The sequence below is a fragment of the Scyliorhinus canicula genome, chromosome 8, assembly GCF_902713615.1.
Source record: "Scyliorhinus canicula chromosome 8, sScyCan1.1, whole genome shotgun sequence".
Classification (NCBI taxonomy): domain Eukaryota; kingdom Metazoa; phylum Chordata; class Chondrichthyes; order Carcharhiniformes; family Scyliorhinidae; genus Scyliorhinus; species Scyliorhinus canicula.
The window spans coordinates 9,555,379-9,580,756 of record NC_052153.1 but is presented as its reverse complement, the minus strand read 5'-3'; the positions used below and the strand labels follow the sequence as shown (position 1 = coordinate 9,580,756).

At 43.3% G+C, this 25,378-nt stretch overlaps 1 protein-coding gene across 2 annotated transcripts in view; it reads right to left on the bottom strand.

Moving 5' to 3' along the window:
- Positions 1–25,378, bottom strand: part of ecpas (Ecm29 proteasome adaptor and scaffold) — a 107,475-nt gene that overhangs the window by 46,332 nt on the left and 35,765 nt on the right. For both annotated transcript variants that reach the window (XM_038804143.1, XM_038804144.1), the window contains exons 15-27: positions 24,780–24,883; positions 23,313–23,439; positions 22,569–22,649; positions 17,762–17,981; positions 15,684–15,775; positions 14,255–14,386; positions 11,440–11,602; positions 9,924–10,096; positions 7,837–7,938; positions 4,264–4,387; positions 2,386–2,531; positions 1,917–1,971; positions 701–815 (exon numbers count right to left, since the gene is read on the bottom strand). In XM_038804143.1, coding sequence (XP_038660071.1) covers positions 701–815; positions 1,917–1,971; positions 2,386–2,531; positions 4,264–4,387; positions 7,837–7,938; positions 9,924–10,096; positions 11,440–11,602; positions 14,255–14,386; positions 15,684–15,775; positions 17,762–17,981; positions 22,569–22,649; positions 23,313–23,439; positions 24,780–24,883 — 1,634 coding nt within the window. The remainder of the gene's footprint in view (positions 1–700; positions 816–1,916; positions 1,972–2,385; positions 2,532–4,263; positions 4,388–7,836; positions 7,939–9,923; positions 10,097–11,439; positions 11,603–14,254; positions 14,387–15,683; positions 15,776–17,761; positions 17,982–22,568; positions 22,650–23,312; positions 23,440–24,779; positions 24,884–25,378) is intronic.

Here is a 25,378-nt window from a genome sequence, read left to right as displayed (position 1 = left end):
ATATTCAAAATAGGTTATCTGAAAATTAAGACTAACCACAGAAGTCAAGTGTTGCAAAAATGCAATTATTAAAGTGAAATGTATTTTGAAATAAGGTGCCTAATTCATGAGCCGTCGCGTGGTCCAGGATCTATGACTGTGTTACACTTTCATTCAGAGCTCATACTTCCTCTGATTATTGTTAACTTGTTATACTCCAATAATTAAAGGAGCAAATTTGTGTACAGTAACATACTCTCCTTCCTGGTGGGGCTACAGTGAAAGAAAAATAGCATTTGGGAGGACAAAAGATCATTGCTTTGATAAAACTAATTGATAGTTAATTCTTTGGTTTGACCATTTAAATCACTGCAGATTCTGATAGCTATGGAGAAGGACATTTTGCCACTTTCTTGTTTAAAGCTTTGGTATCAAGTTGCCAGAGAGGGCGACATGTGGCGCGGCGGTTAGCACTGGGACTAGGGCGCTGAGGACCCAGGTTCAAATTCCAGCCCTGGGTCACTGTCCATGTGGAGTTTGCACATTCTCCACTTGGGTTTTACCCCCACAACCCAAAGATGTGCAGGTTAAGTGGATTGGCCACGCTAAATTGACCCTTAATTGGAAAAAAATAATAATTGGGCACTCTAAATTTAAAAAGTGTAGTTGCCAGGTTATATAGCTTCTTAAAATTCCCGTCAACTGATAGATACGCTCTTACCGTTTCCCTGTCATTAATGTTTCCACGAGAATTGAAACTAGCTCTTGTTGATCCTGTTCACTGCCTAGTTCATACACCAATCCAAGACCTTTAGATGCCACATCCTGGCTAAGCTCTATAATGTTAAGCAAACAAATAAATCAGCACAATGCATCAACCTGCACAGCTTTCTACTAAATAATTAGTTTACTGAAAGGATTGCAATACAGTGTAGTAGTTTCCTTCGTGCTAATATCTGAACTACCAGTTTTCTTCACTGGATGATACATTTTTTTAAATAAATGAAATGAAATGAAAATCGCTTATTGTCACGAGTAGGCTTCAATGAAGTTACTGTGAAAAGCCACTAGTCGCCACATTCCGGCGCCTGTTCGGGGAGGCTGGCACGGGAATTGAACCGTGCTGCTGGCCTGCCTTGGTCTGCTTTAAAAGCCAGCGATTTAGCCCAGTGTGCTAAACCAGCCCATTTAGAGTATCCAATTAATTGTTTCCAATTAAGGGGCAATTTAACATGGCGAGTCCACCTACCCTGCACATCTTTTGGGTTGTGGGGGCGAAACCCACGCAAACACGGGGAGAATGTGCAAACTCCACACGGGCAGTGACCCAGAGCCAGGATCGAATCTGGGACCTCGGCGCCGTGCTAATCACTTGTGCCACCGTGCTGCCCTTCACTGGATGATATTGTTCAGGTGCCAGTTCTTTGTGTAATGTCAGGTACACTGACTGTTAACTATTCTGGAAACTAAAATACACGTGCTGTCTCATAAGTTAAGATTACTTTTTTGTCCTGATCAGACGGGGATGTACTCGAGTGTTTCCATCATGTGAATAAAGTGGCTTCAGATTTCAGCATCTACAGTAATTTACTTCTATTTAATAAAATGAACTAATTTGATTACAAAAAAAAAAAAATCACAATTATTCAAAAACCTTGCTCAATTGTAACTACAAACAAATGGCTTTCCATGTCCTGCATTACTAAGTTTTAGAACTTTACTGTACATTAATGGTTTGCGGGTGCAAGCAGCGGTACAAATTGGACTGATTCAATAAAAAGCTACAAGCTGCTGGTGAGAAAGTTAACGAGTAACAGACAGTTGAAGACTGAATTGCCTTCAATATAACTCACGCTAAAGCGTCACATGCCACAGTGAAAAGTAGCTTGGAAAGAGCATCGCTGTACAGTTTAAGATTAAAGTTACAGTAAACTTACCGTCATTCTCAGATAAAATCGAAATGAACCCACTCTGAATTTCCTTCAGATGACACTGTAAAGGATAGATTACGCATATGCAACCCATCAGATTGTTCGAGGTTTAGGAAAAAAATCCATTATCTACAACAAACTGCACTGCTAAAAACTGAATTCTAAAATAAGTAAATTTCTTACCATTTAAAAAAATTAATATCAATGATAACTTGCCAACTTTGTCATCTGGAAATATGATTTCTACTTATCAAGACTGGTTAAACATCTCTTAATGAATACACTCTGAAAAAACATATTTTTAAAGAAGGAAATACAAAGTAAATTCCGACCATTCCGAGGGGATTGTCTGTCTCCCAGCAAAGGTTAAAAAAATAACCCGTTCATAATTTCACAACATTAATCAATAATGAATCTCCACAAGTATTCAGGAATTCTGGACATTTTGAAAAACATCAATGCAAACACAACTTACCTTGATCTCCTTGTGTTGGCTTAGTTTTTTCACTAGTGACAGAAGCCAGATGCAGGAAGCTTGGCGGACATGGGGATTAGAACTAATGATGTATTTCTTTAGGATTTCATCCAGAACCCATGGGACAACATCATTTACTTTCACAGCTGAGGATTTAAAAACAAAAAGGACATTGAAATTTGCAGGTGAGCCAATGCACTGTATCCAAACTATATGAATACATTCTTCTTTAAGGGGAAACGGTCGGGGAACGGTTGAATGGTTTCCTTCTGTGCTGTAACAATTTACGATTCTGTGATATTCAGGAGAATAATGACAGTTTCTACCCAAAATGTTAATGGATGGTCAAAACTAGAGAACTGTAAAAAGCATAACTGAAGCAGATCGCATTTGCATTATTATTTCAGGAATTGTGACTGACATGTTGCCTGTGATTGCAAAAATCAGTAACAAGCTCCCTTTTCTATTAAAACATTAAACTAAATGCTCTCTCAAGTGCGACCTCGCATTTCACACTGCCATTTTAGAAGTACTATTCCAGTTCTGTGCCACCACAAATGTGTTTTCTGCGTGACAACCGCAATCCAACGATTCCGCAGAATTGCTATCGAGGCCAAACAGTAATTATTGCATTGGATATCCAAGTGGAATTTCCTGGTTCAGAATTTAGCCTGTGCACCGAACATTATAATGGGCGGCATGGTGGCACAAGGGGTAGCACTGTTGCTTCATAGCTCCAGGGTCCCAGGTTTGATTCCCGGCTTGGGTCACTGTCTGTGCGGAGTCTGCACATTCTCTCCGTGTGTGCGTGGGTTTCCCCCAGGTGCTCCAGTTTCCTCCCACAGTCCAAAGATGTGCAGGTTAGGTGGACTGGCCATGCTAAATTGCCCTTAGTGTCCAAAAAGGTTAGCTGGGGTTACTGGGTTAGAGGGATAGGACAAAGACGTGGGCTTAAGTAGGGTGCGCTTCCAAGGGCCGGTGCAGACTCGATGGTCCGAATGGCCTCCTTCTGCACTGTAAATTCTGTGATTCTATTAGAAACCTTGTGGCAATGCACCAATTATAATGATGCTTACGAGTCAGTGCTAAATTTGAGACGACAGTAAGATTGGGGGTGGGCGGGAGGATCAAACTACCCCTGGTAGCTGGTCTCCAATCTTTCACAGACCTGCATTTTGTGCTCTCTCTCTGCTCTTTTGCCCCGTAGGCCCATCCAGAGCTGACGTCCACCATTCGTCCCACAGAAATTATGTTCCCGTTATTACTTATAGAGTAAGCAGTTTGTTAACTACACTGGTTGGCTGAACTAGGCAAAGAGATCAGCTGGAAGAAGAGATCAATATTAATCTCACACCAGAACACAAGCAAAACAATTGATGGTACCGCCTCTTCCAACAGTCTCACCACTTACAACTTCCCCACTTAGCCTCCTCCCTCGTTTACAGAACAGGAAGAACAAATTGTTCTTGGAAAGTATGTTTAAAATTGGAGGCAGAACATAATGTTACCACATGCTGTGCTGTGAATATTTCTGCAATGAAGTAAGGTGTAAGGTGGCCAATCCTATTGCCCATCAAATTGCTTCACAATTTGAAATAAAATTACGGCTGATGAATGTGGGCATTGTGGTAGCGGGTGGCAGCTGTGAATGAAGCTTTTGGCAATCAACTACGAAATGCCCACCATTCAGTACTTTCCAAATTGGGTGCTCTTATGGTGCGAGCAGTGAATTGTCCTCATCACTGTTCACTGACAAACATGTCACACCAATGCACATCCACCCAAGTTGGGCACGACAAGGCCGCTAAATCGCATCCAATATTTTCAGTTTTTTTGAGTTAGCAACAGGTTAAAACGCACATACCGTCTGCAACTTACCAACCGGAGGGGTGTATTCCTCCTCAGCAACCATCCACAGATCGCGAGCTGCCAGCGAACCCGTTCCTATCGCAGCACTGGTGATGGATTCTCCAACCGTAAACTGCAGCTCTATTTGTTTTGCCTGGGGGAAAAGGATGGAAGTTTAGATCCAATGCCGGCAATTTCGATTTCTAACTCTGACTGGAAACCTGTGACATTCGAGGCTGTCAGCGTTATTTTTTTTTAATCCTTCCTGTTCGGAAAAATCACCTGGTCAACGGCTAACTCTACAACTTTCCCATACGCTTGTGACAGATGGCATCCTCTGTACCGGTCGTAAACCCAGGTGTGGAGTGGGTAAGCACTAAAGGCAAGTTTGAGCTCGCCTACAGCGATTCATTTGGCAGCTCAAATGGCAATTTTCAGCAGAACCGAGAGACCGAGACAGTCAGATTTGCACTTTGATAGCGCCTTTTCCAGAAAGGAAATTTTCTGATGTGTAGTCACTGCTGTTGTGTAGGAAGCGCAGCAGTTAGCATTAGCTCCCACAATCAGTACGTGATAATCATCAGATCACTTGCTTTAGATCAATATTGGCCAAGCCACTGGGGCAGATCTCCTCTGCTTGTCTTTGAACCAGTGACTATGGAATCTTTCATAGTCACCTGGGAAGGCGGATGGGGCCTCAATTAAAAAAATTTGTTTATGGGATATGTACATCGCTCGCTGGGCTGGTGGCATTTATTGCCCTTGCGGAGGCAGTGATGAGTTGACTTCTTGAACCGCTGTAGTCCATGTGGTGTAGGTACACCCACAGTGCCGCTAGGGAGGGAGTCCCAGGTTTTTGACCCAGAGGCAGTGAAGGAATAGCGATGCAGCACCAAGTCAGGGTGGTGACTGGCTTGCAGGGGGAACTTGCTGGTGCTCCCATGCATCTGCTGCCCTTGTCCCTCTAGGTGGTAGAGGTTGCGGGTTTGCAAGGTGCTGCGAAGGAGCACTCATCTGGGAAAGTGCAGAGTAAGCACACTCCTGATTTGTGCCTTGCAGATGGTGGACAGGCTTTGTGCCGTCTGGTAGGACTCCAAACAGCGGAACGTCTTCCTGTGAACCTCATTGACTTCAGTTTGCCAGGGTTCCTTGATGCTACAATCAGTCAAATGCTGCCTTGATGTCAAAGGCAGCCACTCTCACCTCACCTTTTGAGTTCAGCTCTTTTGCCCATGTTTGCACCATGGTCGTAGTGACGTCAGGTTACGTGTGGTACTGACGGAATCCAAACTGAGCACCCGTGAGCAGGTTATTGCTGAGTTAGTGCCACTTGACAGCACTGTCAATGGCACTTCCTTTCACTCTGCTGAAGATCAACAGTAAACTGATGGGATTATATTGGTTAGGATAGATTTGTCCTGCTTTTTGTGGAGTTGACATACCTGAGCAATCCTCCATATTGTGGGGTAGATGCCAGTGTTGTAGCTGCACTGGAGCAGTTTGACTAGAGGTGCAATTAGTTCTGGAACACAAGTCTTCAGTATTACTGCTGGAATGTTGTCAGGACCCATGGCCTTTGCAGTATCCAGTATTCGGGGCCTCACGGTAGCATGGTGGTTAGCATCAATGCTTCACAGCTCCAGGGTCCCAGGTTCGATTCCCGGCTGGGTCACTGTCTGTGTGGAGTCTGCACGTCCTCCCCGTGTGTGCGTGGGTTTCCTCCGGGTGCTCCGGTTTCCTCCCACAGTCCAAAGATGTGCGGGTTAGGTGGATTGGCCATGCTAAATTGCCCGTAGTGTAAGGTTAATGGGGGGATTGTTGGGTTACGGGTATGCGGGTTACGTGGGTTTAAATGGGGTGATCATGGCTCGGCACAACATTGAGGGCCGAAGGGCCTGTTCTGTGCTGTACTGTTCTATGTTCTATCAGTGTCTTCAGCCATTTTTTGAAACAATCAAATTGGAATGCCTCATCTGAAAGTCAGCACCTCCGACAGTGTAGCACTCCTTCAGTGCTGCACTGGAGTGTCAGCCTGGATGTTGTGCTCAAGTAAGTCTCTGGAGTTGGTGCTGCGTAAATCTATGATCTTCTGAGTCAGCAGTGAGAGCGCTTCCGCTGAGCCGAGACTAACACGATACAGACTGCCTGTTTAAACATGCACCTGGCAAGCAGTTGAACATTGATTCAGAGCCAGGTAATAGTTACGAGAGTTGGTGAACTGGCTGCTGAAGCTGTGTTTTTCTCTTATTGTTGGCTTGCTAACTAACTGTTGTAAGAGGAACATGGACAGAATGGTCCAACATCTGGCTTAAATTTAAACCACAGACAGCAATATGCACACAAGTACCCTCGTAATGCTATGCTCTGGTCCTGCTAGCAATGGGTTTCTGATCTCATTGAGATTCCAGTTAAGATTAAATTGAAAATATGAAGGAAAAATCAGAAAGAACCTAATTTTCCCGCAGTGGGCAGATGAACCACTGTGAGATCAAATTGTGCTCCAGGGAGCGTGACTGGGTTTTCTGTGCTGTTGACGTGGAGAAGGTGCTGAGAGTTTAAAACAGATGCTCCAGTCCCAGGAAGCAGCGCCATTTTGATCAGCACGTTTTGAAATTATAATGCAGATCCCGACCTTTTAACATATCGACATGTCAAAATATTCTGCTTTTAACTTGAAGCTGGCAGTCTACAGCTCACCAGCAGCTCGTCAAGGTCTTTGAGAGCACCAAACAAGTGGACAACCTCCATCACCGAAATGGGCAAGAACAACAGGCCCATGGGAACATCACGACCTCCAAGTCACACTCAATCCATGTCCCAAAACATGGACATATACCACTGTTCCTTTCTCACCACTGGGTCAAAACCCTGTATACTGTAGGAGCGCCTTCACCACAAGTATTGAAGCAGTTCAAGTTCACCATGTCCTTCCTCACCATCTCCTCCTCAGGGCGCCGAGGAATGGGCAATAAATGCTGGTCTTGTTTTTGACGCCCCTGGCCCAAGAATTTATTTTTCATGTCTACTCCCTAACCTGACAGCAATGTGAGAGTTACGTCACCAGACTGCAGGGCCTCAAGAGAAGGCTCCCCATCACAAGAGCAACTCAGGCTGGGCAACAGATGCCAGTCTTGGTGTTACTGGATGTATCTCAAGGATGAATACTAACATTAATTTTATCATGGAATTTACAGTGCAGAAGGAGGCCACCCGGCCCACCGAGTCTGCACCAGCTCCCGGAAAGAGCACCCCACCCAAGGTCAACACCTCCACCCCATCACCCAGCAACCCCACCCAAAACTAAGGGCAATTTTGGATACTAAGGGCAATTTATCATGGCCAATCCACCTAACCTGCACATCTTTGGACTGTGGGAGGAAACCGGAGCACCCGGAGGAAACCCACGCACACACGGGGAGGATGTGCAGACTCCGCACAGACAGTGACCCAAGCCGGATTCGAACCTGGGACCCTGGAGCTGTGAAGCAATTGTGCTAACCACTATGCTACCGTGCTGCCCAGTCATATTTCACAGTCATATTGCATGATACAGTTTTGAGCTCTTAATATTGCTTTTCAATGTGTGTTTAGGACAATGTTTACCTCAACTGAGTTCATCAATCCTTGCAGGAGTATCTTTTGATGAGGAAAATCCCCATCTCCAACAGGCAAATAGCCCAGTGTCTGCACTGCTCGCTCCTTCATCTACGGAAATACAAAAGTATCATATTCAATAATTGCACGGCGGTTTTAATTAACAACTAGATTTGATTAATTCAAGCGTAAACAGTTAGGGGTGATATTTTCCATTTCCATTTCGCTGGCTTTGAAAGCAGAACAAGACAGGCCAGCAGCACGGTTCAATTCCCATAACAGCCTCCCCGAACAGGCGCCGGAATGTGGCGACTAGGGGCTTTTCACAGTAACTTCATTGAAGCCTACTCGTGACAATAAGCGATTTTCATTTTCATTTATTGACCACAAAACACATCTACATCAGAGCAGGAAATGGTCTTGAGGATTAAGAATACGATTAAAAGGCTCAGGTCTTTTCAATGCTTCCTCACAATTCAGACTCCTAACTCTAGGAATCAGACTCTTGTCAATTCTCTGCACAGCTTGAACATATCCGTTATGCACCGGTTTTGAGTTGAACTAACAAACTCTCACATGGACTCGATGGGCTGAATGGCCTCCTTCAGTTCTGTACTATTCTATGGATTCCATAAGGTCATGCAGCCATTTGCAAAATTGTAATTATCATTACTTGGTGGGCTAACTAGATTATAATATAAAGTTTTACATTATGTTATAATTTAGGGTGAGATTTAACAAATTAATTTAGAAATACTGGGAGCGATACAGCGACAGCTTTGCTCCCGGTGCACATCCGGGTGCATCGCCAGAGAGCTTCACATCCGCCTCTGCATCTGGAGTCACCCGGCTCGCTCCGCCCGGTGAGATCTGAATCTCGTCCTACGTGGGTGAGACCCAGATCTGCAATAATTAAAAGAGCCTTTAGGCGAGATCAGCTCGTCAGCAGGAAATCTCTGTCCGAGTGTGGCCTCAGTGGGGAGAAAGTGCAGTGAACAGCCGGGTAAATTCTAAGCCGCTGAGAAAGACTCCACCAAACGCGCCCAAAGGACTTTAACTTTTGTCCACTGAATCACAGCCACTGAATCGAAGAATGAGCAAATTTCTCATTAAAAACGTAGCAAGTGTGCAACTGCATAATGGCGCTCAAACACTTTACATGTTCGTATGAATTCCCATCTAAACAAGACATTAACCAAATGGGTGACACTTTGTTTAGTACAGCAAGGAACACATTTAAGTGCTAATTTGCTGAGATCTCGTTATGCAATTTCAAAGCCGCGGTGTCTCAGCAAAACAAGATTGAGAGAGCTTGTCTACAAGTGTGCTTGCTTCCCAATCTATTCCCACTGATAAGGAAAGCTGCATCTTCAGGGGTTAATTAGAGGGAAACGACATTCTGCTTGGCATCATTCCTGAAATTAGCAGTCTATAAGGTTAGTGTGCTCAATCTCGAGGCAACACCATGGGGAGGGAGAAAATGTCTTAAGAATTGAGCCTTGATGATACATCAAATTCCAAGGAACCTGGTAAACATAGTACCTGGTAGACAAATTACAGTTAACATTGCAAAGTAAAATAGGGACCCAACATCATTACATGCACAGATTTGATATGTTTAAGTTGTGCATCAAGGCCTCATTCTTCCTGCGCAGAAATTAACCAAATTAATAACGGGGAAGATTCAGTTAATGACTGATGACTGTGCTATGAGTGGAAATAGAACATACAGTGCAGAAGGAGGCCATTCGGCCCATCGAGTCTGCACCGACCCACTTAAGCCCTCGTTTCCACCCTATTCCCCATAACCCAATAACCCCATCTTTTTGGACACTAAGGGCAATTTATCATGGCCAATGCACATCTTTGGACTGTGGGAGGAAACCGGAGCACCCGGAGGAAACCCACGCAGACAAGGGGAGAACGTGCAGACTCCACACAGACAGTGACCCAGCGGGGAATCGAACTTGGGACCCTGGTGCTGTGAAGACAGTGTTAACCACTGTGTTACCGGGGTTCCCAAATGATGCCCGCGTATTCCTGCTCCAAATAAAAAGCCAGCATAAAGACTTTTGGTACAAAGGATTGCCCCGCACCTTGTTACTCTCCTTGCCTGAACGGATCTTAGCTAGTAAGCTCTCCACCAAGCGCAGCTTTGTGAACCCAGGGCCTTCATTTATGATGGGTAAAGCACCATTCCTCCCAATTTCACCGACTGCGACACAAGCAGCCATGGCCAGTGATGGGGATGCATCACCTAAAAATGAAGCTGAAATATTTTTGTTTAAAACAGTGTACACACACACACAATAACATATTTTAGCAAATATATACTATACTTAAAAGGAGAGGATAAAACTATCAGTCTACAAATACAAAAATAAGTACACTACATGTTACTATTTAGAAAAAGGCTGCACTTGAGCAAATTGCAATGTTGGGTTTCCTTTATTGGGAACCTCAGTAGCATATTTTACACAGAGGAGCTGCATGTGTCCTTTAGCAGTTGCACACATTGCAGTGAAACTGCTCCTTTATATTCAGCCTGGAGGACAACTTGCAACCTACAAAAAAAGCTTAACAACAGGGTACTTTGAATACACATCTGCAGCACAATTTCATTCTTCGCTGGCTGTTGAGCCCAAAGTTGGGTTCTGCGACATAGCTAGTGCGACTGGAAGTTACACATATGGGACAATTCTGAGTGCGGGTCTGCAAAGCGAGACAGATCTCTCACCACTGTTAAACACAGATGTCTGGTCTGCATGCTGTGGTCTGGCTCTCACCACCACAGGAGTGATGCACCAAAAGTGGGAAAAGTAGGAATAGGAAGCTCAACCTACTTATGAACAGATCTGGGAATATCACTCGCGGTGAAACCCCCTCTGATTTTACTCATTTAGAAGGTTAATTTTACATCGTGTCTTCCAGGCTAGCCTTCAACTGGCAACCAGCAGAATTGCTGCTTGGATGGGCAGCACGGTAGCACAGTGGTTAGCACAGTTGCTTCACAGCTCCAGGGTCCCAGGTTCGATTCCCGGCTTAGGTCATTGTTTGTGCGAAGTCTGCACGTTCTCCCCGTGTCTGCGTGGGTTTCCTCCGGATGCTCCGGTTTCCTCCCATAGTCCAAAGATGTGCAGGTTAAGGGGATTGGCCATACTAAATTGCCCTTAGTGTCCAAAAAGGTTAGGTGGGGTTACTGGGATAGGGTGGAGGTGTGGGCATGTGTCGAGTGCTCTTTCCAAGGGCCGCTGCAGTCTTGATGGGCCGAAAGGCCTCCTTCTGCACTATAAATCCTATGATTCTATGAACATTAGGCGTTTCAAAACCGTTCTGGTTAAGTGCTCCCATGCACTGCCAAACAATGCCATGGTTAAGAGCTTTTCCAATCTGGTAGAAATTCAAACCTTCTCAAACTTTCAAAAATATATATTGACAAAAAAAAGTAGCTAAAATGGCACCGAAAGGAGCTATAAATAAAAAAACATTTGAAGGTAGTAAAGTTCACCACGAGAAAAGCTGCTTAATAGTTTGGTCAGGTGCATTAATGCCAGGTGCATTCATGAAGAAACTATGAGAACACAATGCAGAGTTATATTTCAAGTTAATTACTAATAGTTTCTGTGGTGGACTGGATTAGCTGGCCTTCCAGTGGCTCCTCAGTATCCGACTGTTCCATATCTTGGATATCTAAATCGGTTCTCTTCTTTCTGGCCAGGTACCGTCCTATCATATATCCGAGAGCTAACAACGCTCCATGCTGTGTTTCAAGGCTCTGCAGAGATAAGAATGCGAAAGGTCTCTTATTTTACTTCCCTAGGCTCAACCACATGCAACATCAAGGAATGATAGTATCCTGCCTTTTGGGACACATATACAGTAAAGACTCCAGGGACCAACAACATCCTGGCTATAGTGAAGAACAAGCCGCACCCCTTGCAAGGATGTTCCAGCATAATTACAATGCCGGCATCTGCCCAACAAGGTGGAAAATTTACCAAGTATATCCACAGAAGCCTCTTAACATCCACAGGCTCCCTACAGTGCAGAAGGAGGCCATTCGGCCCATCGAATATGTATATGTGTCCCAAAAGGCAGGATAAATCCAACCAAACCAACTACCACCCAATCGACCTACTCCCAGACATCAGCAAGTGATGCAAGAGGAGGCAGTGGCTTGTGATATTGTCACTGGACTAGTAAACCAGAGACCCAGCGTAATGCACTGGGGACCCAGGTTCAAATCCCGCCACTGCAGATGGTTAAAATTGAGTTCAATGTAAAAAGAATCTGGAATTAAGAGTCTAATGATGACCATGAAACCATTGCCGATTGTCATAAAAACCCATCTGTTCCCTGATGTCCTTTATGGAAGGAAATTTGCTGTTCTTACCTGGTCTGACCTACATGTGACTCCAGACCCACAGCAATGTGGTTGACTCTGGACTGCCCCCTCAAGGACGTATAGGCTTGGGCAATAAATGCTGGCACAGCCTGCAACGCCCATGTACCATGTACAAATAAAGAAAAAGTAATCAACAGTACTATCAAGTGGCACTTACTCACCAGTCAGCTCAGTTTGTGTTCAGCAGGACCATAATTCCAGGCCTTGTTAGAACCTGGGATCAAATACGGCCACTGACAACTCTCCAAGGAATGAAGCAATCCGTGCCCACACTCAGCAAGTCCTGGACAACATCCAGACTTCGGCCCATCAATGATGAGTAACATTCGGGTCACAAACGTTTCAAGCATTTCTACCAACTATCCAATTCCTATAATATTCAATGATTTACCAAGTACCTCCTTATCGATATTCTGAGGTTACCATTCACCAGAGACAGAGCTGGACTAGTCACGTCAATATTGAGCAATTAGAGAGAGAGCTAGAATGCAAGACCAGGGATGTACTTCTGTGGTTGTGTAAGGCTCTGGTCAGACCCCATTTGGAGTATTGTGAGTAGTTGTGGGCCCTTTATCTAAGGAAGGGTGTGCTGGCCTTGGAAAGGGTCCACAGGAGGTTCACAAGAATGACCCCTGGAATGAAGAGCTTGTCATATGAGGAGCGATTGAGGACTCTGGGTATGTACTCTTTGGAGTTTAGAAGGATGAGGAGGGATCTTATTGAAACTTACAGGATACTGAGCGGCCTGGATAGAGTGGACGTGGAGAGGATGTTTCCCTTGTAGGAAAAACTAGAACCAGAGGACACCATCTCAGACTAAAGGGCGACCCTTTAAAACAGAAGTGAGGAGGAATTTTTCAGCCAGAGGGTGGTGTATCTGTGGAATTCTTTGCCGCAGAAGGCAGAGGAGGCCAAATCACTGAGTGTCTTTAAGACAGATAGATAGATTCTTGATCAATAAGAGGATCAGGGGTTACGGTCAGTCGGAAGGAGAATGGGGATGAGAAACATATCAGCCATGATTGAATGGCGGAGCAGACTTGATGGGCCCAATGGCCTAATTCTGCTTCGAAGTCTCATGGTCAGATGCTGGGTGGTCTGCAGTGAGTGGGTCATCTCAGAAGTCAAAAGCGTTGACGGAAAATTCTCTATTTCTGAGGTTGGATCAAAACCCGAGCACCATCCAGGATAAAACAGACTACTTGATTAGCAGCCCCCATTAATTTGCTTAAATGTCCACTCACACCAACAAATCACAGTTCCAATGAATACTACAAGATGCAGTATTGCAACAAGCAAAGAATTATTTGGGCTGCACTCTCCCAGAGCTGTGACCTCCAATGCCTAGAAGGAATAGGACAGCAGGTACATGCGAACACCACCACCTCCAAGTCACCTGACATGCAGACATTGAAATTTTTCCGCGATTCCTTCATTGCGACTGGGCCAAAATCCTGGGATTCCTCGGCCTCTCCTCTTAAAAGCATAGACCGAGCTTTTTCACCACATGGACGGCAAAGGCTCACGGTCGCCCCACCACCACATACTCAACGGGGTATGGGCAATAAATGCTGGACTTGACAACAGCACAAACATCTCAAAGAATTACCAAAAGGAAAATGCATTATTCCACGAAATGAAAAAAAATTAAGTGACTCAAGGTCACTGTGAAGGCAGTTCTATAATTGGTCTCCAGGATACAACAAGGGTGTAATCCAGAAAATGCTGAATAAACTTAGCAGGCCTGACAGCATCTGTGGAGAGAAACAGAGCAGCATTTTGAGCCTAAATGATAGATGCTGCCAGACCTGCTGAGTTTACCCAGTTTTTACTCCAGATTTCCAGCATGCGCAATATTTTGCTTGCATTTTGAGGGTGTAATCAATTTGGATTTGTCAATCGGGGAGCGTAGCCTGCGGAAAGTAGAAGAAAACGAGTAAAGAAGGAAAGATAGTAGCGCAAGTTTATTTGGCAACATTCACCAACAATGTTGACACTTAACTAATTAAAGTAAGTACTTACACCGTCTTTAGTGCTCTTAATGAGATTTTGAACAGCCAAGTGTAGGTCATTCCCAGACATAGTAGACAACACCACTGCATAAAGTTCTGCCGCCAGCTCACGGATCTCATCTTTGTTTGTGTTCATAAGGCCCTGTTGAAAGATGGGGAATGCGAGAGAGATAAGAGGAACATTTATCGATCATAACTCTTATTTCAAAAAACGCTTATTCTAGAATTTGTTTTCTCCAGAAGACATACTTTAATGACAATTTTTAAAAGTCCAAAATCAAGACAGTGCTCAAGATAGTCGGGAAACAATTCTGGAAAAATATAATCAGCTTAGTTTCGGACTAAAAATTGCCACCGGGGAGAAAAGAACCAACTTTTTTTACACCCAAATGCAACGGTATTTGACACTCCAGTGTTTCTAGATTTACAGCGGATTAAATTTTATATTAGCCAAATGAAAGGAGCTTTGTCGAAAGTGTCTCAAAAGGCAGGTTAATTTTAAAAAAAAATTTGGATTGCCCAATTATTTGTTTTCCAATTACAGGGCAATTTAGCGTGGCAAATTCACCTACCCTGCACATCTTTGGGTTGTGGGGGTGAAACCCACGCAGACACGGGGAGAATGTGCAAACTCTACACGGACAGTGACCCAGAGCCTGGATCGAACCTGGGACCTCGACGCCGTGAGGCAGCAGTGCTAACCACTGTGCCACCCAGGCAGGTTCATTTTTGTGTGCATTTTTTAATAAAAGCATTTTCTGGAAATGTATAGAACTACGATCATTACCACGTGGGGGAAGTGCAATAACCCATCTTTGAGCAGCAACACCCCACAAAGATCGTTTCTTGGCCTTACGATCAAACGTCAGATCAAGCCCAAGATGAGGTGCAATGCCTTTTCTTGTCAGCTTGGATCTTGTACGTCTCTCATGTGGAGACCCCTGAATTGGCTTCAATTTGAATTTGAATTGGTTTTTGGAGCAAGCGATGAGATGGATTATGGGGTTTGCCCTGTTCACTCTGCGCATTGGCTTTGTAGCTTTAAGGATGGGATAAAGAAATTGAAAAAAAGAAACATCCTGCAAAGACTAATGGCATGACTGCCGAACTAATCTACTTCTGGTTAGCTAAGGGACAAATATTGGCCAGGAGAACTCAATGGTTTTCCTTAAACCCTTCCATGACGCCTTTGACGCCTACATAAATTGGGGCAGATAGGGCCTCAATTTAATATCTCATCCAAAGGGTGGCAATCTACGACAGTGAAACCAGACGTTGGAGTGCCACCAACTGAGCCACGCTGCATCAATATATTTTTGTTCACGATATGGAAAAAAGTATAAGCTCAATAGTTATAATGCTCAAAAAATTGTATTCAGAACTTCCATTTTATTTTCCTTGACAAAGGAATCTGCTATTAAAGCAGATTATCAGCGTACCTTAATCCAATCTATTTTGTCCGTGAACTGTGCAGCCAACTTCTGTGGATAGATCGAAATTACTTCCAATAGACAGTACATCACAGGCATCCCTAATATTTCCAAAGAGGAGGACAGAAAGGGGGAGGAACAGAATTACAGCAGAAATATTAATTGGGAATATTTGGTCTCATGAGGCACAATATTTCATCCCGCAGTCACCAAAATCAATCACAAATGAGCTTCATTACTTCCCGACCCATTGCTGTTGGATTGGTTCTGGTATTTTTAACATGAAAACGTTATTGTGCTGTCACCCAGCTAGCATATTTTGTCAAAATCAAAACTATAGTTTGCCTTAGATACAAGCATCATAAGGTGTTACGGGCTTCTGTGGCAGTGTTTTCCAGTTCACAAACACACGGCAAGTTTGAATATGCAGCTTTGAATTCAAAACGAGGCACAATCACGTGCCAAGTTTGTGTATGCTCCAATTCAAGGATCAAGATCAAATTAACCGTGGGCACATTTCCGTGTCAGGAATTTCAGGGTTAATCCCAAAACCCACTCGTCTTCAAAAAATGAATTCCAAACAAAACTATATAAAATCCAGAATTGTGTTGACAAACTGCAGTCGTGGTGAGACACAACTTTCCTGGCTTAATGCAAGTTCCAATTTGTCCCTTCACTAATGCACAGCAGTGAGGAGCATCCAACCTCAGTCACTCGTACACAGAGAAAGAGCTCTGAACAAGGCTCTCCATGAGAGACTAAGCATTGAGGGTGCAGTCAACCACACAAGTCACATCCTTTAGGATTAACATTTTATGAAGTGAGATCTAAGTGTTTATTTCACATATATTCTTTTGTTTTCATTAAATCCCAAACCTTTTAATTCTGAGCATTTTATTTATGATTCAAAAAGCACATTTCACCCATCCTGCAGATCAGAAAATTCATCCACGAGGCAGGTGTACCTTCCAAAAAACCTGAACACGGCCTTGAAACTGGTATGTCCCCCCCACACAGTAACCAGGAAGTCAGTCGATGTGTAGCATCACATGTCCACAAACCCAAGTTCTGGAACTCCAACAGGTTGCCAGTTTCCCAATCTACTGTGTGCTTCCACCAGCAGGCAACTCACTCCTGGATCAGTCATTCCACCGACAAAAGTTACACAATGGGGATCCAATATTAATGCACCCATTAACAATGGTGCAGCACAAACCCAGCACCTAGTTACCTGGAATGGTTTGGGGATTTTTATCAAATTATCTATTCTCGTTACACATTATAAAGTGAAATTGTGGAATGCATTCTTAATTTTTATTTTCTATTTTGTCCAGAAACGTTTAATTTATAAGGGCTCCCCCCGTTAGTGCCATGGCCATTGACTGTGCTTGTGACTATTACAGGATGGTGACCAACCTGTTCTTTGTCAAATTATTCCGTGGTACATAAAAAAATACATTCAACCTGCTGCTCAAGACAAGAATAATCACTTGGCAACATCTGGTACATTTCAGCAAGTCAACATGTATTAAAACATGCATTTGATTAGTTTGTATACGAGGACACAGAATAAGCTGTTTCCCCATCGTCGACATAAATGAAATGAAATGAAAATCGCTTATTGTCACAAGTAGGCTTCAAATGAAGTTACTGTGAAAAGCCCCTAGTCGCCACATTCCGGCGCCTGTTCGGGGAGGCTGGTACGGGAATTGAACTCTGCTGCTGGCCTGCCTTCAAAGCCAGCGATTTAGCCCTGTGCTAAACAGCCGCTTACAAGAAGACAAGTCAGTGACAGATGGGATTCTGGTGGGTGCTAATGACCCATGTTCCCTCGAAGGTAGGAGCGTGCCCAGTTGCAAGGCACCCCTGAAGGTATCATGTCTGCCATTCTAGTTGCCTTGTTTGTCCTGTGCAAAATAATTTAAGTGATGCCTTGAAGTGAATAAACAGGCTGTGCGCCACAAAAATACCTAGCGAGCAATGTAAATTGCCAAACCAAACTATGCAAGTGCACGTTTCAAAAGCCAGCATGACATTAGGTTTACAATCAGGTAGTTATGTTCCATTGATATTTTGAATGGTTTTACCTCCTATGGCTGATAGCAAACGTTCGAGAAGATCAATGTACACTTGCACTGGATTCGTTTCTCCATTCTTCGTGGACGACTGTGAAATGAAGGCATCAGAAGCCAGGCTTCTGACATAACGACCAACAGCGGGAGCTTGGTCATGCATGTCAACGAAACTGTGAGAGATAGGCACCACGCCTGCGCTCTGTGCCAGGCACATCCGCAGATACAGGATAATCTGCAGACACAACCAAATTGCTGAGTTATTATTTTTTGCAACCAATAGGATTATTTGCTTTTTAAAGTTTGCAGGAGGGGGGCAATCGCTCAAGATGCCGTCAAATCCCTGGCTCTGGATTCAACTCACTACAGAACTCTCCATTGTTGCAGGTAACAAACAGCTTTCTGTTTGCACAGCTTTGAGGATATATCATTAGTTTGGTGTTTTCTCTATTAAGTAGGGAGAAGATCCTGAAGCGAAGTAGAGTGGGCAGCACAATAGCACAAGTGGATAGCACTGTGGCTTCACAGCGCCAAGGTCCCAGGTTCGATTCCCCGCTGGGTCATTGTCTGTGCGGTGTCTGCACGTTCTTCCGGTGTTTGCGTGGGTTTCCTCCGGGTGCTCCGGTTTCCTCCCACAGTCCAAAGACGTGCAGGTTAGGTGGATTGGCCGTGCTAAATTGCCCTTAGTGTCCAAAAAGATTGGGAGGGGTTATTGGGTTACGGAGATAGGGTGGAAGTGAGGGCTTAAGTGGGTCGGTGCAGACTCAATGGCCCAAATGGCCTCCTTCTGCACTGTATGTTCTATGTTCTAGAGTGCTAATATGGTGACTGAAAAATTGCACATTTAAGCCACGTCACAGTATTAACTATCAAGTACGTTGCTCCTTCAAGCACTATTTTAGATTTAAGACACCAAACACAATATAGTTTCCTTTCTTTTTAAATTTTAATTTTAGATATTGGCTGATAGCATATTCCAACAAATATAAATGTGATTTTGACACACTGATGGGAGTTCTGTAATTGTGCAAAATAACTAAACACATCTATCACACAGAAAGGACAAAGTAAGTTTCATTACCACAACAGCCTAAATTAATGCAGTTACTACCGGGCGGTCTTGCAGACAGATTTAAAGATTAATTCCCTCCACTTATCTTTCCACTGGGCAAAGAAGTTCCATTTCTTTTCCTCGCAGTCCCAAATTCCAAACGGAGGCATTTTAGAATAATCTAAGCAGTTCCAGTTAAAAGATTCAGTGGGGAAAATGCGCTGCACGATATGATTGGTTTTGGATCCTATCAGTACTGAATAATCTGATTATCATTTGTAAAGGTCAAAGCTTGGACAGATACCCTCAGTATCCCTTGCCTGGAGAAGGTAGAAATTGTGTGGCATCCCCATTTACAATCTCTATCTAGCAACCATTGCTTCAGGGATTGTCAGTTGATATGAGAATAAGGTTGATGCTGGAAGCACTCAGCAGGTCAGCTAGAAGAGAAACAGGGTTAATGTTTCAGGTGATGACCTTGCGTCAGAACAATGTTGGGGAAGAATGGACCACGTTCTACTTGAACAAGGCACCAAAAGCTGCTGCCTACGCATCTCCGCTTGATTTGCCACCTTTGGGAGACCATGCATAAAGAGATAAATTTTTTAAAAGTTGCACCGTCTACCTTGATGGCAAGAGTGCTTTTGAGTAAAAGCTGCAAATTCAAACCTACAATTGCCTTAATAAAAAAATACTTTTTGGATATAGCACCTCTCGAGAATTCTCAAAGCACTTTCTCGCCAATGCAGTACTTTTGAAGCATAGGCTTTTCACAGTAACTTCATTGAAGCCTACTTGTGACAATAAGTTATTAATATTATTTGTTGCAAAGTAGGAAATTCAATTGTCATGTTGCACAAAGCAAGTATGGATGAGAGAATGAACAGATGATGTACTTAAGGACATTCATTTCAGGGACAAATATTGGCCAGGAACAGAATCTGACTCTGACTTGGAGACAAGGGTACTTGTTTTAAGTGCATCTAATTCTGAAGTAGCCTTGATAAATTAGGGGAGTGTTAAATACCAATATGGTGGGAGTTTGTGTTTCAGCCAAGCAGAACCCTCCTTACACAACTTGGCTCTTATATTTTGTTCAGGAGTGTTCCACATGCTTTTGGATAGATACACAGGCAGTTACAGCTGGAAATGAGATTGTTTAGAGAATGAGAACAGGAGAATCTCTGTTTTCTAAACACTTACATTGGAGATTAATGATCTCAGTGGAGGCCTTATAAAATAAATTCAAACTCTCAATTATTGACTGAAAGAATTACGTCACAAGATATAATGTCTCAAAAAGCTTTAATGTACACAAGGCAAATACTACTAACGTGACTACATTTTGTACACTTACTCCTAAAACACAATCTCAACAGAACACTTCTGTTCTAATTTTATTTCCCCCAATCAATTCCTCTAAACTTTACAGGATCTAGAGCAGGGGTGGGCAAACTTTTCCGTGCAAGGGCCACATTTCGAAATTCACAATTCACAAAGGGCCGCATAGTATATTAAGTAAAATAATTACTTCACCCGGTTATGATTCTGGGCGCCTCATATAGAACATAGAACAGTACAGCACAGAACAGGCCCTTCGGCCCTCGACGTTGTGCCGAGCAATGATCACCCTACTCAAGTCAACGTATCCACCCTATACCAGTAAGTAACCCAACAGCCCTCCCCCCCCCCCATTAACCTTAAAATGGTGGGCCGCAGAAATACCTTTGGCGGGCCGCATGCGGCCCGCGGGCCGTAGTTTGCCCACCCCTGATCTAGAGGGTTGCTCATTTCTCATGGAACTAAACTATGGGGTGTCACAGCTCTCTGGAAGTCACTTTAATTCTCCTGCTCTTCGCTGAGGTATGAGATACCTTGGGGTCCTAGCATCTGTCTCGCCGACCCTCCAGATTTGATTCGACACTATCAATCCAAGGTAATGCGAGATTAACCCCTTGCAAGACATCGCAGTCTGGTACGCCTAGGAGCCGGGCCAGTGTGATGAATGTATGAAATTTTGTATATTGATTGTATTATAAATATCTGTAAGAGTAATGTTATTAAAAGCCTGGGTTAAGGTATATATTTTTTAAAAATCTTGGTTTAACCTACAGGCAGGCAGTTTGTCTGGAAAATGTGCAATTAAGATGTCGTAAAAGTGAGTTCATCGTTCATTAAACCATGTATGTGTTTACAGAGAGAGGCCTAATGGCATTTTGTTACGATTGCTGGAGTGTCCCTGGAAAGTTGATAATTTGAGACGCTGTATTTAGACTTAGATAAGCAGGTCGGGGATTTGAGTGGGATAAAGATAATGTAATAGGAGGAGCCAGGTCTGTCTGTAGTTTTGCAGTTTAATATAGGTTGGGCAGTCTGCTAGGAGCTTCTAGGTTAAACAGTAGTCTGACACAGACGGAAGGATCTGCATGCTGTTTTCTGAAAGGATCTTTCTCTCCCATCAAGCAGTCTTTCCAAGAAATCTCTGTACAAGTGTACAGTAAGTAACCCTGTGTTTACTAAGTTTAGTTATAAGTGGCTTTTGACCCGTGATGGGCTTGGTTTAATTGGAGATAGAGCAGGTATAAGTTAGTAGCAAAAATTGTTTCTTTTTATTTTAAGAATTGTTTAATTGTTAAATGAAAAGCCTTGTTTTGTATTGTTAATGTGTTCAATCCTGTGTTGAGAATAAAGTTTGCTTTAATATAAAAGACACCTATTGGTCAGTGGAATCTCTCCTGGAGAGAAGAATCCTTTCCTCACAGTTTTAAAAGCTTAAAAAAAGTGTTTGGTGCCCTTAACCGGTATTTTAATAACTGTTGGGGCCTGGTCCAGGATCTTAACACCAGGCCAGGATCCACATTTGTACTGCAACTTTACATGAGTGTGATGCAGAAAGGTGTACCCCAATCTACCAGCATGATCAGCCGTGGAGAAGATTTTCATCATACTTTTGCAAAGCATCACCATAAGAAGCTATTGAACAAAGCTGACTGAAATAAAAACAAATGTTGGCAAAAACATTTTGATTACTTAGATGAAGGAGAATTGTGCTTGAACTTGAGATGGACAGAAAAGAATAGTTAGTTTAATTTGGACAGAAATGCAAGAGGAAATGTCATTTGTCAACGCAAGATTAATATGCTCAAATATTTTCCAAGAAATCAATGGTTTTCAAATAAAGCCAATAAGACTGTTTTTCCACAATGAAGCACCCTGCTAAAACCGTCCCTAATTGTGAAAACCACTGTTGACACTGAGTACCGGTGATTAAGTCAACTTTGATCTTAATGGTACAATATCTAATCCTCTCCAGATCATGAAAATAGTCCTCACGTGAGGTCCCATCATACATGTTAAAATACTCTGCTTAAACTCTGTGGCATTAGCAACAGCACAACCTCCATCGCACAAAGTCAATCACCCATGCATCACACGCATTTGTCTGAATTAAATGAAATGAGTCATCCTACGAAAGGATAATGCTTCCATTCCATGTGTTGTCAAACCTTTTGGAGGCAACTGAATTTCCATTCGGATATTCTTAATGGTTGCTCAGGTTTATGTATTCTTCCGAGGCCAGTTATTACGTCAACTAAACCTTTCCGCTTTCGCTAATCAATTTGCATTCCCCTCAACTTTATTATTTTCAATTTACATGCCATGATTAGGGGATAATACTGCACATAATCTAAATGTTCCAGCAATGGATTATAGATAGGCATCAAACTAGCTTCTACACCACCTGTTCTCCTTCAATTTACTAGTTCTTACCTCACTGTATGTAGCAGGGTTAAACGGCAGAATGTATGTTCCAACGGTATACTTTGCTGATGTTTTTATCCTCTGTGAGGCCTGTTGAGAAGGAAAATCAAAGTTAGGATACCAGTTATCACCATCAACTGGAGGATAGAATGAGATGACCGAGTTATTTTTAAGGGCATAGTGTATGAAATCAGTCTTATTACTAAATTAAGGGAGTCAGTCGTGGTTTTAATGAATTGCACAGCAGGCTCGAGGGACCAAAAACGTAATCAAGGTCTTATTTCTTGCTCTGTCAGGCCTTCACCATGACAATGGAATACTAAAGACCAATCCTATTATCGAGGTTAACCACTTTAAAGACACCTTCAGGCAGACAGTGTATAGACTATTGTAGAATAGTTTTCTAGTCACTTTCTAACACGTTTCGCTCCAACAATTATTTGAATTGTTATAAACATTGAATAATCACATTTTATGAAAGAAGAGGAGACCCGAGTATAAAAAGCCACATGCCAAAACAAAATAGTTTTTCAGAATTTAAATGCCAGCAACGTAGGTGTGAACTGTAGATTATCTGATTCTACTTTTGTAATTACTTAAATTTGAATTAAACAACTTCGCACCGCGGAGCAGAGTTGTCGGAATGGTAAACTACCACATGTTCCTAACTCTAACTGTTACTCTGCCAAAGGTGGTAAGCTTGAATCACTAATGAAGCCTCACAGCAAAACCTTTGAGAAGACAAAACATTACCTTGTCCTGAATGTAATGGACCATTTCAGGAAATGGTGGCATGATCTTAGACGTGCTTTCCTTCTCTGTTGTTTGATTTGGTAGAGCCCTTAGAACAAGTCGTGCTTCCACATATACCTCCTCTCTCCTAATATTAAACAGAGTTAGATGACCAAATAGTTCACTCTGGTTAAAAATGCGCTTTGCTATTTGTTCCATAATATTTAGAATCAGTGCTAATTTTACAAATGTGCAAATTGACTAGGGCTGATTAATTTGCTCTTACTTTACTAAACAGTTCCCAATGACGCGGTTTACTTCCTAACAGGAACCGAATAGATGGTGAATAGAAGTAAATGTTTAAAAGTAAAAAGTGCTCTGACAAAAAGGGTTGAGCAGTAATTTCCTCAGTGGATTTAATCTGCTCCTATCCAAAACTACTGCCTGTATCTTAATGTGCACCAAGTCTCCCCCTGCATTCGCTGACCCATATTGTTCTAATAACAATGATAATCTTTATTAGTGTCACAAGTCGGCTTACATTAACACTGCAATGAAGGTACTGTGAAAATCCACTAGTCGCCACACTCCGGCGCCTGTTTGGGTAGGGAGAATTCAGAATGTCCAATTCACCCAACAAGCACATCTTTCGGGACTTGTGGGAGGAAATCGGAGCACCCGGAGGAGACCCACGCAGACACGGGGAGAACGTGCGGACACCGCACATACAGTGACCCAAGCCGGGAATCGAACCTGGGACCCTGGTGCTGTGAAGCAACAGTGCTAACTACTGTGCTACCGAGTTGCTCCCGGTCCAGTAAGATATTGATTTAAAAATTTACATTCTTGTTTTCAAACTTTCCCGTGGCTTCACTCCTCCATATCTCTGTAACTTCGTCCAGCTTCACAACTCCCAAGATCTGGGGCAGCAGGGTAGCATAGTGGTTAGCATCAATGCTTCACAGCTCCAGGGTCCCAGGTTCGGTTCCCGGCTGGGTCACTGTCTGTGTGGAGTCTGCACGTCCTCCCCGTGTGTGCGTGGGTTTCCTCCGGGTGCTCCGGTTTCCTCCCACAGTCCAAAGATGGGCGGGTTAGGTGGATTGGCCATGCTAAATTGCCCGTAGTGTTCTAAAAAGTAAGGTTAAGGGGGAGTTGTTGGGTTACGGGTATAGGGTGGATACGTGAGTTTGAGTAGGGTGATCATTGCTCGGCACAACATCGAGGGCCGAAGGGCCTGTTCTGTGCTGTACTGTTCTAAATTCTAAATCTGTGTTCCCCCAATTCTGCGCTCTTGGCAATTTCCAATTCTCATTGCTCCACTGTTGGCTGCTGAGCCTTCAGCCTGTCTGTGCCCTGAGCTTCGAAATAAACCTCTCCCCTCTTTCCTCCTTTAAGATGCTCCCTAAAATCTCCCTCTTTTGACCACGCATCCCCATCCTAAAATGCAAGTATGTTGCACGCTTGTGATTTTTATGAGAGAAAACTTACGGGTCTCCTGCAGCAAGTAACAGCATGTATCTGGATGGAATGTGGTCTGAGGCAAACACCTTGCTGGCAAATTTCACAGCAACTTGCCGGACCTGCACTTCAGGCTGCAAAAGTAACGAGAGAATGTGATTCAGCGATTCGCTATGTACAGTGAAAAGTAATTCACTTTTCTTCACCGCCTCCCCATCTCATTTTATAACAGCCAGTTGAATTGGGCTGTTCCAAGACCAAATTGTTAAGTCAACGTACTGCCTGGAGAGCAGCTGTTGCTATTGAATTTCCCACAACACGACATCGTGTTTTCAGAAAAACGCAGCAGCAAACAGTAAAACAACTAAATGTAGGGCTTTGCTCCTACACTATAAACCATTGCTGCAAACATTCATTGTAGGTTTAATGCTTTTGTTTTGAGTCGGAAGGGACCAGTCATAAATGCCATGCCTTTAAATGCCAGTCTATAAGATATAGGAGCAGAATTAAGCCAATCAGTGGGTCTGCTCCGTCATTCGATCGTGGCTGATGTGTTTCTCATCCCCATTCTCCTGCCTTCTCCCCATATCCCCTGAACCTCTTATTAATCACGAAATCCCCCATATTAA